Here is a 20,194-nt window from a genome sequence, read left to right as displayed (position 1 = left end):
ATATAAAGATTATTATATAAAGATTTAATGATGTAAGCAAAATAAAGAAACTGTTAGAAACTAGAAACTATCAGATAAAATCATTATAATCTCAGAGTAGGGAAAGATTTCCCAATCCACACAGAAAAAGCACTACCCGTTAAGAAAGATATTATTGAACTTGAAACACATTAAAAACTTATGTTCATCAAAAGATATCATTAAAGTGAAAGGGCAAGTCCCAGAATGGCAGAAGATATATGTAACATAGGTAACTGACAAAACACTCTTATTCAAAGTATATAAAGTGTTCCTATAAATCAATAAGAAAAAGGCAATTCAATAGCGATCCAGGCACAAGACTTATACACACTCTTTACAAATGAGGAATCTCAAATAGCCAATAAGAATATGAAAAGGTACGCAACCTCATTAGTGATCAGAGAAATGCAAAAGAACATCACAGAGACTCCACTACACACATACCAGACTAGCAGAAATGGAAGTCTTTGAAACATCAAGTATTGACAAGAATGTGGAGTAACAGGAACTCTCATACACTGCTGATGGGGGCCAACAACAAAAAATGGAATGGCTACTTTGGAGTTTGGCACTGTGTGGTACAGCTGGAGTTACACCTGCCTGATCATCCAGCAATTCACCTTTTAGGAGGCTACCTATGAGCAATGTCTGTAAATGTGCACCGGATGTATGTGGGATTAGACGCAGCAGTATCATTGGTAATAACCCAAAATGGAACCTATATATTTGTCAACTTTAGAACGTACACATTTTTGTAGTCATATAATAGACTATTACAGTAGTGAAAATAAATGAACTACAGCAATGTCCAACTTCATAAACAAATCTCACAAACATATTGAGGGAAGCCAGATGAAAACTGCATGATTCTATCTCCGTAAACTTCAAAACAAGACAGAGTGAAGCTACGATGCTTAAGAATGCACGCCTAGGTAGTAAGATACGAGGAAAAGATTTATCACCTAAGCCTGGATGGTGATCATCTCCACTTGGAAGGGAGACTGTGCTTAGGAAGGGCCCTCATAGACATGATGGAGGGAGTACTGAGCTGCTGTTCTACTTTGCCGCCTGATTTATTTTTACAGAGGTATTCACTTTAGACAAATACATTCTGCTGTATTTGATTTATGGACTTTTCTGTATGTGCTTTATTTTCACAATAGCAAGGGGTTTAAAAAGATGCAAGGAAACCAACTCCCTTATTGCATGGGCATTTTCATGTCTGCATGTGACACCTGAGGCTGCAGAAGAAAGCAGCTTAGAGAGAAGCCCACCGGCAGCATGGCAGACCATACAGGGCAGGGAGCTGCCCGACAGCAGCACTACAAACTGAGATCGCTGTGCAGTGACTCAGCAAAGGTGAATGGCAGTAGCTGGCTTAGGTCTGCTTTGCTTTGTATTCCTCTGTTCTTTTTTTTTTTTTTTTTTTTGAGACGGAGTTTCACTCTTGTTACCCAGGCTGGAGTGCAATGGCGCGATCTCGGCTCACCACAACCTCCGCCACCTGGGTTCAGGCAATTCTCCTGCCTCAGCCTCCTGAGTAGCTGGGACTACAGACACGCGCCACCATGCCCAGCTAATTTTTTGTAGTTTTAGTAGAGACGGGGTTTCACCGTGTTGACCAGGATGGTCTCGATCTCTTGACCTTGTGATCCACCCGCCTCGGCCTCCCAAAGTGCTGGGATTACAGGCTTGAGCCACCGCGCCCGGCTCCTCTGTTCTTTTAATTGAACTACTTCCCTGGCCCTTTAAAGTTGTTCTTGCAATATTCCATATTATTCGGTTTTCAGATTTCCAACTTTGAATCATCCTTTGAGGAGGTCAGGTTAGGAGTTCTAGTTAATTGTAGCTGTTTTCTCTTAACAGGAAGTAAGACAAACTTCTTTGAAATCATGTAATTATCCTATTTTGCAAGAAGCCCTTGCCTTTAGTAAAGCCTTAACCACTGTCTCTGTCAATGTTTTCATTTTCTTTGGAAAACTATGATCAAATTCAATCATTTTAACGTAATTGACTACAACTGCTTTATTAACCTTCTTTTAAAAAGAAAACTACAGCATCTGGAAAGGCTGAGGTGGGAGGATCGCTTGAGCCCAGGAGGTCGAGGCTGCAGTAAGCTGTGATCGTGCCACTGAATTCCAGCCTGGGTTACAGAGCCAGACTCTGTCTCAAGAAAAAAAAAAAAAGAAAAAAATTAAATCAAGCAATTTTACTAAATATAGCAAATCAATTAAACCAGTAAAACTTGCTTGTACATGGGACAGAGCCTCAGTCCTAGCAAGGAAGTTATGTATGAACGTTTTTCTTTACTTTGTTCACAATAGACTTTAAACTTAGGATACCAATTTAAAGGTTTTATATAAAACTTTGAAAATATAAGAGTCTAGGGTTCAAAAAGCTCTTTAAGGACAATTTTAATAAGAGGTGATTTGAATGGCTCATGTCTTCCAACATTAAGCATATGTCCATTTTTCAATGCATATTAATAGAAATTCCAATTAAATTCGCCAGCTCTCAAGTGAAATGTTGGTGTGCACTTGAAGCACAGGCAACAGCTGACCTCAGTTCATCATGCTTATCTTGCTGGTTCAGCTTTGTGCATGTATAAACTAAAAACAGTTAAAAATGAACTCACCATCCCAGAGAACATTTACTATTTCTTTTTTGAAATGGCTTAAATGTGACTTTCAGAAATGTCTATTTAGTAAAAAGTTAAATGTTACATTTTTTTCTGTTAAAATAACAAGAATATGTATTTCACACTCAGAAAGTTTGTTCGTAATAGACACAGGAAAACATTCTCTATGACTATCTCTGTCTAGGGCTTTAAAAGACCTCAAAATCCAAAGTCATCATATCCCAAGCTTTTCTTATTTTAGGCAAAAATGACAGCTGCCACTTTTTTGAGGACTTATGCAATTGGTATACCAGTATGTAGGCTCCTTACTAACATAGATAAAAATCTCTATGAAGCCCAATCTGTAGCTGTCACTCTGGAAAGAAAATCTATGGGTCTGTGTTATGTAACCACACAATTTACATAACAAACCCATCCTGCCCACTATCAGAAATTTATTAACAGGTTGGGTTTTGTTCTGGGGACTGTAGGCTTTTACTTGGATTACCATGCTCAAGAATTCCAGATGCTTGCCAACACTAAAAATGTTACTCTAAATGATCTTTTGAGTTCATTTACATAAATCATTCGTTTGACTTTTTAGGTTTCTCGAAGGTCAAATCAGTAAGAAGTAGAGCTCCTTTTCCCTACCACTCGTCCTAAGGATCCTACTTACTCTGTTCTGCCAAGGACAGCTCTTTCTCACACTATTCCTTTCAATTTCCATCACCACTGACCCACATCTTGTACATTATGAAGACTAGAGGAAGGAATGTGACAAAAATCACCACTGCCTGAGCTGTGATTTGGAGAATCTGAGATAATTTTCGCCTAAAGAGCTGGAATCGTGAGGCTGGTAAGACTCTGGTGTTCAGGGAGTTCATACCGGTGTCACCATGCTGCAAAAGCAGCCAGGCACCACTGAAGTGCCCAGAAACGCTTTAAAAGAATGTGATTCCTGGTGCTCTCGTTACTCAATGTTTGCCAATAGGTTGGTTGACCGGGGTTCTCAGTATCACACACATTGATGGAGCATCACGTACTTTCCTCTCACATCTACTGTCTGCAGGAGGTGGACAGACGACAAAGAAATAGGAGCACCTCCCCTACTATGAACAATTCACCCGTTCCTTGGCTATACATGGAATTACATAAATTCAAATTATACTTAAATGCAATATAGTGTGTGTGTGTGTGTGTGTGTGTGTGTGTGTGTGTGTGTGTATATATATATATATATATATATATAGTCTAGAATACGGTCTTTGGCCACATTGTCTCTTATACAGAAAAAAACAGAACTGCTTTATGTTGAAACCACTTAAAGCAGGTACTTTCCAGTAGCAAAGGCAAAAGAGTTTTCAAGACAATCCACTAGTAATTGCATAGCACAGTGACACAACCTGTGTCCATATCATGGTTATATAAGCCAGCCAAGACATCAAGGGACACAAACCATTCCTTTTCCGGCAATGACATGACTGTACTGCCTAAACTTTTAACAGCATGAAATTTAGAACAAATGTCTGCTATAGGTGATGTCACATACAGTTCCTCAATTCCTAACTCAGTGTGAAAGGGCAAAGTGTGGAGGCCGCTAAAACTTGAACCTGCCTCCCTGCCTACCACCAGGAACTAAGGCCAGTTTTCCAAAGTGAAATCTGATTTTCTGGAATCTGCCTCCTGCCCACAATTCTAAATGATGAGAAGCAAACACAACCCAAAAGACAACACCAAAAAGTCATCAGTGTTCAGGGCCTTGAGTTCTGACAAAAGCAGAATGAGCGGAGCGGGTGGGGGGGGGAATGCTTCAAAAATAGTTACATTATAAAATAAGATTCATAAAAATTATTCCAATTTATCACAAGTCAGGAGCTACTTGTTATTGCAACTGCTTTTTTTGCCGGGGAATGGTGGGGGAGAGGGGCAGGCAACAGGAATTAAAATCTCTTTAGAAGGTTTTCATATGAACGGCCCTACAAAATCCAAAGTAGGGTTACTGGGCCATGTTCTTTGGAAAAGTAAAATCCATCCATACTGTTGGTATTTAAACACAGACATAAATGAAAACTGGAATTTCAAGGCAAAGGCCAACTTGTGCTTCTATAATAAAGAGGAAAATGAAAAGGCTGTTTATAGGTCTCTGGGTGTAGGACGAGAATTGAGTTCTGACATATTGGGAAGGGAGAAAAATTCCACATGCAAGACAGGCATCCAAAATGGCTCAACATAATTTATTTTTTATGTTAAAATGTACAGAGTTCTTTTGAAAGTACTTGCTAGAAAGGGGAAAAAAAGATATTACATACAAGGAGAGGAAGGGAGGCCAACTGGCCCAGGAGCGCATGACATGGAGAAGTACAAAGGCATCTAGGCACCCCTTCCCCTTAGCTTACAAGTCACCATGAACAAAGTACAAAGAGGTTACAAAACAGGAAAAGCAAATATAAACAGACAGGATAGACGTGGCTTCCTTTGTACATGCGGCTTTTAGAGGCATCTGGAGCTCTATTCACACACGCTAGAGATCTCTTTAAAGAGAATTTTTATCTTTCTTAAAATAGTTTTTAATATTCTACAACAAAGATAAAAAATTTTAAAGATGGAATGAAATGAAAAAGCTCTTATTTTAAAAGGCATCAAAGTCACTAACAGTGAGTTTTTAAATTTCTTTTTTAGAAGATTACCCAAGTTATCTTGCTAAAAATACATTTTTTTTTAAACAGAAGTGAAAAAATGACAGGTACCAATATTACTGTGTTGGATAATTTCTTTTATAATATAGAAAAGAACATTTTTTTCTACAATAGTTCTACAGTCACAAAGAGGCTTGTGGAAAAGGGAGCTGCCCGATTGAATTTTTTTTCAAAGAAACAAACAAAACCAAACACAACCGCAAACCAACAGAAACTGAATTCACAGCCCTCATTTCAACAGCTTCTCCTTCTGCCTTGACCCACCCTCCTCCCAATATACCTCCCTCCCGACCCACCCTGTCCCCACCCCAACCAGGAAGCAATGACACAGCTGAAGATGTAGGGCGAGGGCAGCACAGTGCACTTTCTACATAGATGACTGGGAACTGGAATAGTATATACAGAGAAACCGGGTCCTACACAGCCTTGCACATGCTCAGAGCTGAGAGTGGGAAGATGTGGAATTCTGCCTGTTTCTACCTAGCACGCTTGAGAAAGTCAATTAAAGTGTATAAAAAAACCAACAAACCTGTGCATTTGAAAAAATTTAATGCCTAATTAGTACTTTAAAAATACCTATATAAAATGTACAAATAAAGGAGAGAATTTAATGCTTACAGATAGTTCTTTAAGCAGTACTTCCCCCCTTTGGATATTTGACTGCACATACCAAGTGGTATAATAATTTCCATCTTCTAATGATGGAATATATATATATATATATATTTTTTACCTATCCCTGGAGCACGTAATAGGAAGAGAATGGGCGAACTGGTTGCATGAGAGAAAAGGGAATGGAGTTGGGAGCAACACATGGACCTGCCAACATCCTGCTGTCCAGATCTGCTCTACTGTGCTGGTGGTCGGTCCGTCCCTCTTCTCATTAGCCACTCACAGGAGAGGCGCGTGTGCACTCTGATTCAGAGGGGATGAACTCAGGATCTCAAAAGACAAACAAAAACTAGAGGTATCTTATTTAAGTAGCTATGAAACTCACACCGTGATCTCCCTTCTGACACACATCTGTGCCATCTCTTCCAACATGAAATAAACAGTGTCAAAGGTTTGTCAGTTATTTTTCAAATCACTAAAACGTACAGTAATCCACCGTTGCATGAAAGAACCTAAGAGGCGACTCACTCGGGACTGCTATTTGAGTTTTATCAGTCAAAGGCTCAAGCATCAAGACCCTCAGTTAGCATTTCAAAGTACATACTAGAAACAAGAGGCTGGGTGGTGTGTGCGCGTTATGGCTGATTCACCAGGTGGTAAAAAACAAGAGGTTAATCTCCTCTTTTTGATTGTTAATTGACCATCTCTATTCCTCCAAAGGCTGGATTTGGATTGCAAACAGCTTTTCTCTGAGATTCTGCTGTTAATTGAGACTTACAGTATTTTTGTGTCTCTGAGTGCTGAGTGGGAATATTTTAAAAAAGAAGAAAAAAATTATATTACACTTGATTCAAGAACAACAAAGATTTCAATGAAGTCCGTCTATAAAGAAACATTCTTGGGGAAGGGTTTCAAGAGGTGTGTGTGTGGGGGGAGTGGAGGGGATTTTAAAAGGAGAAGCATTTTCCTGCCTCACTTTATTAATAATAATAATAATATTAACAATAATAATAATAAGTTTAAGGAGCTTGGGTTGTTCTCCATGTCCCCGTCCGAGTCTCCCCTAAGTGCCTCCTGCTGGAATGAAGTAGGAAATGAAAGGTTGGGTCTGGAGGAAAGGGTCTGGTTAACCCTTGAGATGTATATAACATTTAAAAATGACAACATTGGGAGCTGCAAACAGTGAGGGAAAACATACATTTTAAAATAAAGATAATTCACTTTTACACAAATTCTGTCCACGTGGTATGTAAAGAAAGTAAGGCTCTTTTTAATTATGAAAAGATTTTGTGCATGTTTCCCATCCCCAAATCCATTTTTAGATGAGTTCTACTGTAAAATGTTCAAGATTGTGAAGAAAACCAAAACCCAGAACAAAATGAACCCAAAAAAAGAGAAGATCAGGTTTTCTAAAAAATAAAATAAACCAAAGAAAAATTCCTCTAAATCTACAACAATATTTTAACTGGAAAAAGGTCCATTTTTCTCTGGTTTGTCAGTATAAAAGTCTCCTTTATTTATATATATTTAAGTTTTTGACTGCAAGTCCATCTTGCTCATCTTCTCATGTAAGGTCCGTTGAGTGACTGCTTGGGCACACCAGCAGCGTTCATGTAGCTGTGATGGGAGGGGCCCGTGTACATCATGTTCCCATGAGGGTTTGGCTGCATAGGCTGCTGGGTATAGGCCTGGCTCCCCATCATTCCCATCTGCATCTGCATAGGATACTGTGCTGTCTGGTTCATGTAGGCAGGGTTACTATGGTAACTGCTGTTCATCATGGGCTGTGTCATTCGATAGCTGTTCATGGCATTCAAGGTGTTCATATTCATGGAATTGACATTATAAGCGGGGGTAGGCATCAGATTAACCCCCATGTTCATGCCACGCTGAACAGCCAGTGCACGAGGACCAGCCTGCATGGCAACCGCTGATGGGCTGCGGCCATACAGCTGCTGCTGGTGAGCAGCCGCAGAGGGCAGTGGTGCGGACTTGGAGCGGATGGAAATGTGCCCCTTCACTGGCATTTGCCCTTGCAATCTCTGCGTGTGAGGAATGCCAATGTTGGTGGCAGACATGTTGCACTGGAGCAGAGGAGACGTGAGGTTCATGGTAGTGGATGCCAAGTTTGGGGGTGGTGTCATGGTGGCTTGTGCTTGAGGAGTCCCAGCTAAGGGATGAGACGGAGCCAGCTGAGCCAGTCCTGTATTGGACAGAGAAACACTGGTTGCATAGGAAGTCACAGCAGGAGAATGGCTATAAGGCATGGCATGAGGGTCCATAATGGTGTTGGTCAGCTGCTGCAGCTTGGCTAGGCTGAAGGTGGCTGATGGTTGAGAGTAGCTGCCGGCACCAAAATCCCCTGGAATCCTCTCATAGATACTTATGTTCCCAGTGCTTCCAGATTCTGGTATCTCCATGATCATAGGAGCTGGGGTGAAACTGTTATTCATACTACACTGTGACAGAGGGGGCTGCTGCTGGGGAGGGGGTGGGGGTGGAGGCTGCTGGGGCTGAGGCTGCGGCTGCTGCTGCTGCGGCTGCTGCTGGGGTGGTGGAGGCTGGGGTGCTGGTTGTGGCTGTGGCGGCGGCGGCTGCGGCTGCTGCGGAGGTGGTGGCGGCGGCTGCTGCTGCTGGTTACTGGGAGGCCTCTCCACCACACAGCTCTGAGGTGACTTGATGCCGCAGTTGGCAGCAGGCTGGACGCTGCTCTGCTGCATCATGCTGCAGCTGCTGCCCATGCTGGCCATCTGCTGAGTGACCACACAGCTGCTCTGGGTGAGGCTGCTGGAGGATGACAGCCCACCATAGGAGCAGCTGCTCTGGGAAGAGCTGTTCCCACAGATGCTGCCGCCCATCGTGGAATCGTAACTGCTCGGGTTCTCATAGTTTTCAGTGGTGCTCTCAATGCTGCCCAGATCACTGAAGCCGCTGTCCACCACCTGCTGAGAGTGGTCTGAAACGGAAGGCACATCCATCATGGGGCTGGTCTCCATGTTCTGCATAGAGGGTGCGGACAGGGATCCTTGTTCTGGGCTGATCTGGGTGTAGCCACTCTCAAGGGCAGGCACGTTGGGACTGCTGACCGAACGGACTGACTGGCTGGGGTGAGACTGAACAGAGGAGATAGGGCTGTTATGTTCTGACGCGTGACAGTCTTCAACCATGGACATCTGAGGGTCCTCGTCAGCCTGGGTGTAACTCTGCAGGGTCTGACACGCAGCGAGAGTTTCCTCACAGTCCTGGTAGGCGCCCTCATGTTCATTGCTTTCTTCTTGAGTCAAAGACTGCACTGCCTGTACAGTTTCCAGATCCAGTTCACTATGAGGAATCTCTTCTTCCTCTTTTAATTCAATTAACTCTTCCTTAGTTCGGGAGTCTTCTTCGTGGTCGTCCTCAGACCCAGGCATCGGCTCTGACACCACAGATGTGTCATGGGAAGGCTGCTCCTCTTCAGAATCTGGCTCGGTTTCCTCTTTATCCTTTATCTTTTCTCTATTTTTCTGCATATTAGCATCTAAAAAAGACTCTTGACCACCAGGTTCCTCCTTGACATCTTCCCTCACAGGCTGTTCCTCCAACTCCTTTTTCTTTGCGGACTCGAGGTGGCCGTCATCCTCATCATCAGCGTCATGGTCATCGTTCTGGACAGTCTCTGCAGCCGCATCCTCCTCCTCCTCTGGCTCTGGCTCCTCCAGTTCCTGCTGCTCCTCCTCTGACTGCCTCTGCTCCTCTGAGACACAGGGCTTCTCTTCTTCCTCCTCCACCTCTGGCTCCTTGGCTTCTGTCTCAGGACTATTGCTGCTCTCTGCTGGAGAGGCTACTGGGACTTCACTGCTGGCTGCGTCCTCTTCCTCGCCCTCTTCAGCCTCTTCTGCCTCTGCCTGCAACTCCTCCTCCTTCCTCTCCTCAGGTAAGGGCACGTCTTCTTTTGGCTCAACAGTTTCTTCACACTCTTGGATCTTGGGTTTACGTCCAGCTTTAGGAACAGGGATGACAGGCTCAATGACACATGCTTGAGTAGAAACCGGCATGATTTCCCTACTCAACTTAAATCCTGGTTTCCGACCAGGTCTTTTCTTCCAGTGGATTGGTTTGCGGCTCTTGCCTTTGGGCCATCCCTTTTTCTTTTTCAAAGGTGTGGATGTATCTGGCTCAAGAGAAGAATTCTTCACATCACGTTTTCGCAAGAGAGATACCGGCTTTAGGATAGGAGTGTCTATACAGGAAGGATAAAAAATAAAGACAGGTTACAAGGTCTTATATTTTTCTAGTTCCTTATTCTGAGACTAGCATGTACAACAGAAATGACTTTATAAACAATTACTTGTATAAACTAACTCCTGATAGTCTTCATTTTAAAGAATATAGAAGATAAAACCAACTAATGACATATTCCAAGTAACACAGTGAACTGGCAGAACTATGAAAGAATTCTGGTCAACATTATATTATCAGACACTAGTTAGAACCAATTCAGCCGGGTGTTCACACCTGTAATCCCAGCACTTTGGAAGGCCGAGGCCGGCGGATCACGAGATCAGGAGCTGGAGACCAGCCTGACCAACATGGTGAAACCCTGTCTCTACTAAAAACAAACAAAAATATTAGCTGGGCATGGTGGCGTGCGCCTGTAATCCTAGCTACTTGGGAGGCTGACGCAGGAAAATCACTTGAACCTGGGTGGTGGAGGTTGCAGTAAGCCAAAATTGCGCCACTGCACTCCAGCCTGGGTGACAGAGTGAGACTCCGTCTCCCCAAAAAAAAAAAAAAAAAAAAAAAAAAAAAAACAATTCAAGACTACCATCACCGGCTCTATGGGAAATTATTCCATGTTTTGGTTTCTTTATCTGTAAAACGGAGATGAGCTCTACAAAGATGCAAATAAGTAGTAAGTCAGACTTTTATCAAATTGTCTCTACTAAAAGTTACAAATCAGCTTATTTCCTCTTTTCTTTTCTGCTTGTGATTTGTTATCTCTCTGATTTTCTTAGTTTCCACAAATCATCACATCAGGTTGTATGATGAGCTAATTACTCCAGGCCATAACTGAGCGATCGTATGTGAGAAGTTGTTCAATTAATGTTGTGTTTGTATGGGAATAGCTGCAAAGCATTTAGTCCTAGACAAGAACTGACATTTAGAACTAGACAAACAAGAAAAAATTAAAGCACCAATTACATTCATTAGAAATAAATTTGATATTATTAGCATTTTTTATAAATGGTGGTAAACTATACATAAAACTTAAAATCTTAACCATTTCTAAGTGGAAGTTCAGTGGCATTAAGTACACTCACATTCCCCATTAATTTTTAAAGGATAAGAATACTAAGATAAGAACAAGAAGGGGTGAGAATGTAGCTAAGAAGATACATTTTGCAATAACTTGAAAGTTACTACATCAGCAAAAACCTAGGTCAACAGGAACTTCATTGGGGGTACGAGTACTATTTTAGTGTAAAATGATCTAAGACAGACTGTAAAGTGCCAAATTTACAAAATAAATTTTTAGTTTCATAGTTATGTATTTCAAAACATAACAAGTTAAACTTTGCAGAATCATTCATGATAGAGCAAAAAATTCATTCGTCTTATCACTATATTAAAAGTATTTGTTGGCTGGGTTGGGTGACTCATGCCTGTAATTCCACCACTTTGGGAGGCCAAGGCAGGCAGATTGCTTGAGGTCAGGAGTTTGAAACTAGCCTGGCCAACATGGTGAAACCCTGTCTCTACTAAAAATACAAAAATTAGCCGGGCATGGTGGCATGCGCCTGTAATACCAGCTACCTGGGAGGCTGAGGCACGAGAATCGCTTGAACCCAGAAGGAGAAGGTTGCAGTGAGCTGAGATGATGCCACTGCACTCCAGTCTGGGTGACAGTGTGAGACTCCATCTCAAAAAAACTAAAAAATTATTTGTTATATAGAAAATACGAGAATGGAGAAAATGCAAGGAGGAGGAGGAGAGGGGGAGGGGGAGGAAAAAAAAAAGAAGAAAGAGCTCAACTAGTTAATGCATGAAAGCTAAAGGTTTATGTACCAAGGCTGGACAAATAGATTTCTTCAAATTTACCCAACAAAGTAACAAAGCTCATTCTGCACCCATGCGATACAAACACACTGCAGATGCAGGAAGCATGATACACTGGCCAAACTTCAGGCTAGGGTGAAAAAGACTAGTTTCTGACCTGGCTCATATACATAAAACCTAGTTTCAGCATTGCTAGAGAAGAAATGACAACTAAGTTACTTTAAAAGTTGACAGTTGAATTTTTACCTACACTATAAAATCTATTTTGAGTTATTGTTACCATTTGTGAGAAATTTATTACTAGTTGGGTAAGACATATTACAGACAGGATTCAGGAAAGATTCCTGAACAGATCTGAAGCTAGTTCTGGTTTATATGAATCTGCTCTTTCTGAAGAATTTTCTTCTTAGCATTCACTCATTTAACACTACTTACTAAGCGTCTGACTTAAGCACTCAGCATATAGCAATGAACAAAACAGACTAAGTCTAGAGAATGCACATTCTAGTGAAGGGTTACTACATCTTCCTGATGCTAAGTCCAACTCGCCCTTTAACTAAAGAGTCTAATAAAGGATTAGAAAGGATTAGGCTTAAAAAAAAAAAACAAAAAAACAGTTGTCTAATAGTAAGATATTTTCTGCAGAGGCAAATTAATACAGGTTCTGAGTTGAAGGGAAAACACATTTAAAAATGATGACAGATATACTTAATATAACTTTTTAGAGACTGCCAAGTGTTCCTTTTCTTGTTTAGTGGGTGTGTTCATTTTTCAGCCTTTTTCCTGAAGGGTCTGTCGCGGCGACTGTTGTATATCTGAAGACAATAAATCACAGTAAGTGAGTTCTATAAAACATACCGTCAGCATCATCTGACTCTTCATCTTCTTCTTCATCTTTAGACTTCCTCTTACAAGAGGACTGACACCTGAGTACATCTTGTGAGGACAAACGACGGAAATATCCTCTAGGGAAGAGTTCATTTTCATCCTCTTCCTCCTCTTCTTCATCAATCTCAAATGTGGGTTCTAATCTTGGCATTGGCCTCTCAGAGTCAGAATCTTCAAAAGGTTCATCTAACACTTCAGTGGTCTCAGAAATAGTTTCTGTGACTACACTGCTATTGTGGTGTTTGCGCTTTCGGACTCTCCTCCTTCGGTGGAGAAATGGTTTCTGTTTAATAGAGGAAGCAAGTATTTACAGTTATGAACACTATATTTTCTATTAATAAAATGAAAACAGTTTTAAAACCAAATAGAATTAGTACATATAAAATGAGGATGCTGTTTGCCAAAAACATTCTGAATATTACTTCAAAATACTATAGTAAGATACTATACTTATTACAAATGCAAAGGTGTTAGACAACTGAATATAACTTTGTAAAAGAATAGGCAGCCATCTCCAAATAGCAGACATTATAATTCTCTTAATAGTTCAGTTGAATTTAGCACCCTAGAGAGTTGCCCATTTTAATACTGAAATGACCCAGTGGCTAATCCCTTAGCTCTTCCTTAAGAGCAAATGAGAAACAAAAACACCTTGTCTTATAGCACTACTGTGAAGGTTAGCAGAACTATCAGTAAAGTTGTATGCCATTTTCATGAACTACTACTCATAAAAAGTTGTGGAAAGTAGAAATATGGAGTTGAAATGTATTCACCCAGTGAAATACTTTAAAAGTAAAATAAATCTGTTACTGAAATTTAGGCACATTCAGCACAACTTCACAGTGGGCTGACCAAATAGCTTCAACTATATAATTAATATCACAAAATAACAGATGAAGCCCCAGAGATGATCTAATCCAATCCCTTCATTCTACAGATGTCAGAGAGGCTACAGGACTTAAGTTCACACATTCAGTCAAATGCATGTATTCATTAACTTCAAAATGACTTTGCATGTGAGCTAACTGCCTTTTTTTTTTTTAACATAATAGCATAATTTGTTTTACTTTATAAATTGGCAATATAAACGCTAGCACAGCAAAGATCTATTCTTCATGATCATGCAATGAACAGCAAGTTAATCAATGCTCAACCTTTCTCTACTTCAAACTTACTAGTCCTAATCGAGAATGTAATTTTCAAATTAGATTTAAAATAGCCCTGATCCTTGGAGCAATGGCTGATTCTAGGACTAGGGCATGAAACATATAAGATGAACCTGAAGCATCTTGTAGTGCCAGAAAGGAAATGCTTAAAACAAAAAGACCCCAGTATTAAAGAAACACAGAAGGCCAGGTGTGGTGGCTCACACCTCTAACCCCAGCATAACCCCAGCACCTTGGAGGCAGAGGAGGGTGGACTGCCTGAGCTTGGGAGTTCAAGACCAGCCTGAACAACATAGCGAAACCCTGTCTCTATCAAAAATACAAAAATTAGCCAGGTGTGATGGTGCATTCCTGTAGTCCCTCAGCCTAGGTGGCAGAGTAAGACCCCATCAAAGAAAAAAAAAAAAAGGAAAGAAACAGAAGGGTGAAACCGAAAGAGCTCCCAATGGTCAAACAAAGCTGGAACAATTTGAGCAACAAATTTTAAAAAGTAGTAGTACTAGATTATAATTTGAAGTACTGAGTAAACATCTGGGTCCATAATGATAGAAATAAATGCTTGGATAAACAAACAGATGAGGGAGAAAGGACAAATCTCCCAAGCAGAAATTCAAATAACTTATGCTGAGCCTCCACCCTGAGGGGGTAGAAATCTTGTGTGGCTGTGCACAGCGACTTCCTTCTGGCACAGGAAAAGGGAAAAGACAAGTAGACACCTGACAAACAGTATCTTAAGCCAGGTCATCAAAGTTAACTTCAACAAGGAAAAGTCATTTGATAATAAATACTCTCATACTTGATACTTTTTTTTTTGTTTTTACAGACGGGGTCTTGCTATGTCACACAGGTTGGAATGCAGTGGCTATTTACAGGTGCAATCATCGTGCACTATAGCCTCAAGTTCAAGTGATATTCCTAAGTCTCCCAAATAGCTAGGACTATAAGAGTGCACCACCATGCCCAGCTTCCCTATACATACTGATAGATACATGTTAACAGGCACTCTTTAATTATGTGATGAGAATGCCTTTTACCTCTATGGTCTTCCTCTTAAGAATATATTACCCCGGGCTGGGCGCGGTGGCTCAAGCCTGTAATCCCAGCACTGTGGGAGGCTGAGGCGGGTGGGTCACGAGGTCAAGAGATCGAGACCATCCTGGTCAACATGGTGAAACCCCGTCTCTACTAAAAATACAAAAAATCAGCTGGGCATGGTGGTGTGTGCCTGTAATCCCAGCTACTCAGGAGGCTGAGGCAGGAGAATTGCCTGAACCCGGGAGGCGGAGGTTGCGGTGAGCCGGGATCGCGCCATTGCGCTCCAGCCGGGGTAACAAGAGCGAAACTCCGTCTCAAAAAAAAAAAAAAAAAAGAATATATTACCCCATTCTAATATCATGAAGGATCTTCTACAAAATACCTGACCAGTCATTCTCAAAACTGTGAAGTCCACGGAAACTAAGGAAATTCTGAGAAACCACCACAACCAAGAGGAACCTAAAGACACACAACTACTAAATGTAAGGTGATATGCTGGGTGGGATGCTGGAATAGAAAAAGGAAATTAAGGAAAACTGAAAGTCTGAATAAAGTATGAACTCTAGTTAGTGATGTATCCACATTGGTTCAGTAACTGTGATAGATGTACCACACCAACACAAGGGATTAATAATAGGGGAAACTGACTGGGGTATAGGCAAACTCTGTACTTCCTTGGCAATAATTCTGCAAATGTAAAACTGCTCTGAAGATATTATTCTCTTAAAAAAAAAAAATCCTGCCTTGCTTTTTAAGGCCCTGTAAGGAAAGGAAAGGAAAGGAATGGAATGGTTGTGCTGCTGCTTTGGCTGGAAGCTAGCTGGGAGTGGCCTCGCTTCAGTCTGGCTGCCTCCTGGTAATGCTTAAAGCCTGGAATGTTTCTGGTAAACAACTTAAGAGAATTCATTATCATCATCCTACATTATTTAATAATTAATTGGCTATCATTCAGAAATTGCAAGATGATCGAATATAGTTTAGAAAATATTTTAAAGCAAGAGAGACCAAGTTAAACCACTGGAGGGATGTGAGAGAAGTGGGGAGAGCACAGAGAAAATAGTAGCACCCAAGATGAGTGACTGTACTCTGAGTACCCCAAAATGTGGGGCATCATTATGTTCATTTTCCAATTAATTTTGTAATATTTTGGTCTCCTTTTCTAATACCAACTCTTCTAATCTGTACATACTTTAAAATTATTTTTAAAGCTCCTAAAACTCATCATTTGGACATCAAACCAGTAGGCTGAAAAGAAGTCTGTTTGCATCCCAAGAGGTGGAGCCCTTAAATAAGCTTATGATTTCCGAGTGAATTCCCATGAATCAAAGAAGTCACATGCACATCTCAAATGTTCACTGCAAAGATCTTGAGCTACAATACATAAAGGCTTAAAGTTTATAAAGCAACACACGTCCTTCAGAACTGTAAGCTAAAACAAAAAGGAATATAATAAACTGGAATTGGAGGAAGAGAAGACCTGGAAAGAAACGTGTTACCTTTCGCTTCAACGTGGGCTTTGTGAGAATTGGTGGTGAGCTTGACCGAGGGCTTTCTGGCTCTTCCTCCTCCTCGCTACTCTCACTGAAGCCCCTGAGGACAGCCCTGTCACCCTCACTGTAGCGGCGGGTCAGCCTCTCATTTCCTTCTGTTAGTCTGCACTTCAGAGCCTCAGGGCTTTTCTTGAGCTGTCCTCGCCAGGGCTCAACCCCTTCACTGAGTCTTCTTTTGGGAAGGTCAGGTTTCCCATCCTGGCTTGGCTGCTCCTGAGAGGCCACCAGCTGTTCTTCACTTTCAGTGTATTGTTCCTGGGTGGCTTCTGATTTCTCCCCACATTCTCCATATTGTTCCTGAGGAGGTGAAGACGTCTCTTCTAAGAGCAGTTTAGAATCTTTATCACCAAAACGTTCCTGGGTTTTTCTGTTCTTCCTCCCCCAGCGGCCCCTCCGAGATGGCTGGCTATTTGCAGGAAGACTATCACGAGGGAGGACTTGTTTGTTCAAACGTGTAGAACTGACTGGAGCCATAACTTCTGGTTTCTTTTCACTTTCTACTGAATAAGAATCTTGTTCTTTGTCCTCACGACACACAGACTTTCCCACCTGATTTTAGAAAATAAAACAATGTTGGTTAATTTTTCAGTCTTGTTTGCTTACATTTATCTCTTCTGACCTTTTAAGTACTGAGAGAAAAAAAGGAAGCTGAGTTTTAAAAACAAAATGATCAATTATTTAATATTTAACATGAATATTTCCTGTTTCAGCACTGTTTTAAATTCTGTATATGCATTATTCATTTAATCTCCCCAATAATCATATGAAGCATTACCACTACATTTCCACTTTACAAATAAGGTATGTTGGGTACAAAAAATAAGTACTCTGCCCCAGGTCACTCAAGAGCAAGTGAAGATGTTGGGATACAAAGCCAGGCAGTCTGACTCCAGAGTCTGTGCTCCGAACCTCTCTGCAGTACCATCCTCAATAAGCAAATGTTAAATGAGACTGTGAAATAAAAATTTATAAACAGGGAGGAGGAGACAGGATCTTGCGACATGGGCAAGAAGAAGGAGGCATTTGAGAAATATGAAAGAAAATTTACGTAATTTAAAAATTTACTTTTATTCTGAATTATTTATTTTGAAAATTAAACTGTACCAAAGAGCGGCATGGGATTTATGTTTATCAAAGAAGGACACAGGTGTTGAAAGGATGAAGCACTGCTTAAAAAATAAGAGCTATAAAAATATGATCACATGAAGAAAAACACTGACAATGACACATGTAGTATAGTCCATCAGCAACCCTTTAACGGCTAAAAAGACCTGTGTGTGCAGGAGATGTTTTGGTGCCCCATTAGAAAACATACATGAGTTTACAATAGTTCCTTGATATTCTATTTAAGGAACATCTATCTCCATTTCATTTTGTTTTGTTTTTTTGTAGAGATGGAGTCTCGCTATATTTCCCTAGTTTGTTTGTTTGTAGAGGTGGAGTCTCAATACAGTTCCCTGGTTGTCCTGAACCTCTGGTCTCAAGCAATCCTCCTGCCCGGGCCTCCTAAAGCACTGAGATTATAGGCATGAGCCACCACACCCAACCTCCAATTCATTTTTTAAAAACTGTTGGATTTGGATTCAATTCAGATTTCTCAACTAATATCCAGCTTAAAATTGAGCTGCTTATTGGCACCCTGGTAAGAAATACTTTTGTCATAAGTAACACATTATAAGAAACTTGATGGTCTCCTAATTGCCCAGGGCTAAAAAATACAAAAGTAAAGCAGGCTCAGTCTTCCTGAAATCTCCAGCATTGAAATAAAACTCTTGACATTCTAATGTGAATTTACTTTTCTGTGAAAGATTATCATAATACATTATCATAAATACTCATGAAATCAAAAATGTATCTTATGTCATCAAAAATAGAGACTATTCATGCCCTTACACTGGTCTCCAATTCTCTTTCCTGGCATTGTGGCTCTTCATTTTCTCCTTCCTCAGCCTCCTCTTCTTCCTCCTCCGAGACCACAGAGTTGGACACTATGACTGGAGTCCAGCGCAAACATTCTGGATCTACATCTACAGGTCGCAAATTCAGCTGAAGTTTTGCCATGTGATCCTGGATAAGTTTTTCCCGGCGGATAATCACAAATCTGGAACCAGAGAAAAGTTTATAGCAATCAACAATGTATAAGATGCACATAAAAATGAATGTGGAGATGAGAACCCCTGGTAAAGCCTATAGAAGATGATGGGCACTGCAAAGACAGCCTGCCTGCGAAGATGGAATGTGGAAATGAGCCACCACATGAGATGGCCAGGAGTGTGAAGCAGGACAAACACTTAGCTCTCTACCGTGGCCACAGGCTGTTCTCACTGCCTGCTGTCTCACACGGCCCACTCCAGAAGTTCACCTGCTCTTCTGCACTCTCTTTCCTATCTCCATTTATTTGGCTCAAATGCCTCTGTTCTTTGTGACCTTTTTCTATTACTTTAGGGAATGGTGAACTGTCTGTTCTTCCTTTAAATCTATATTCACTTTGTGCCATTTATATGAAAATTTATCATGGGTACTTCATTTAATGACACTGTTTCTAGAGTGGTTACTTCTTGTATTATGAAAGAGCTCCCAATACTAGATGATGAAACATTCAGTAGCTTACATCAAAAAATTAGGAGGAATACACCAGAAAAAGAGTTCAGTTTAAGAAGTTTGTATATATAGTCAATCGAATAAATATCCTAGAAAGGAAAATGATATCTCATCATCACCAAGTATATCATTTATATTAGTTAACGCCCTTTCATCAATAATCTGGCTGGCTGATCCAAAAGCTTCAACGTAATTATCTTTCAAAGGTACACAAAAGGATGTGATACTCACTGGTCACTACGGAAGTCCAGCATTCGTAGGTGGTGGAGTGTGGAAGTGATGTCTTGAGGGCAGATTCCGGTTAACTTGCTTAACTTCTTAATGCTGATCTGCTTGTCATTTTGGTGATAAAGGCACTCCAATATTACACTTTTCCAATATGCCATGTAGGAAAGACGACCCAGATCAGATAACGGTTTCTCTGGAGACCCTGCTTGGCCTTCACGCTTTGATAACAAATAACCTAAAGAATCACACATAACCTAAATCACAAATATGTCAGCCACTCCAAAAAACTGGTTTCACCAAAATAATAATCCCCTCTTCTACAACCAAGAATAACTCCAAAGGTAAATTCCTTCAAAAAAAGAGAACAAAATTGCAAAACTATTTTAATACAACAAATTTGCAGAAAGAATACATAATTTATATGTATTGAACACTAAGTATTATTTTGTCTAAGTTAATATAAATCACCTTGTTAAAAAATTCAAAGGTGTTAAAAATCAGGACTCTTAACCGTTTGTAGTTCAACATCCTAGGGGAAACAAGCCTTACATGCTTTATTTGGACACTAGGTGGCAACAGCTATATCTGAACTGAGAAGCACAAAAGAATGCCTTCCTTTTCAGGTTAATCCTATTAAAACTGTAGTTCTGTGAGCGAATTAGATGACAAGCTTTCACTTCAACCAAAAGTCCTCACAATTACCTATCACTCTAATTCTAGGCAAGCAGAACTGCCAACCTAAGT

General features: G+C 40.7%; 1 protein-coding gene across 4 annotated transcripts in view; it reads right to left on the bottom strand.

Moving 5' to 3' along the window:
* Positions 1 to 4,851: 4,851 nt before the first annotated feature.
* KAT6A (lysine acetyltransferase 6A) overlaps positions 4,852 to 20,194 on the bottom strand; it is a 115,213-nt gene continuing 99,870 nt past the window's right edge. For 2 of the 4 annotated variants that reach the window (XM_032288088.1, XM_032288085.1), the window contains exons 13-17: positions 19,454 to 19,685; positions 18,515 to 18,722; positions 16,568 to 17,170; positions 12,841 to 13,153; positions 4,852 to 10,165 (exon numbers count right to left, since the gene is read on the bottom strand). In XM_032288088.1, the coding sequence (XP_032143979.1) occupies positions 7,503 to 10,165; positions 12,841 to 13,153; positions 16,568 to 17,170; positions 18,515 to 18,722; positions 19,454 to 19,685 (4,019 nt within the window). In that variant the 3' untranslated portion in view covers positions 4,852 to 7,502. The remainder of the gene's footprint in view (positions 10,166 to 12,840; positions 13,154 to 16,567; positions 17,171 to 18,514; positions 18,723 to 19,453; positions 19,686 to 20,194) is intronic. The other 2 variants (XM_032288086.1, XM_032288087.1) reach the window with 1 other exon arrangement.

This window comes from Sapajus apella, unplaced genomic scaffold (assembly GCF_009761245.1).
Source record: "Sapajus apella isolate SASKATOON/1434 unplaced genomic scaffold, GSC_monkey_1.0 scaffold21, whole genome shotgun sequence".
Taxonomy (NCBI): domain Eukaryota; kingdom Metazoa; phylum Chordata; class Mammalia; order Primates; family Cebidae; genus Sapajus; species Sapajus apella.
The sequence above is the reverse complement of the archived record's forward strand: the minus strand, read 5'-3'. Positions and strand labels throughout refer to the sequence as shown.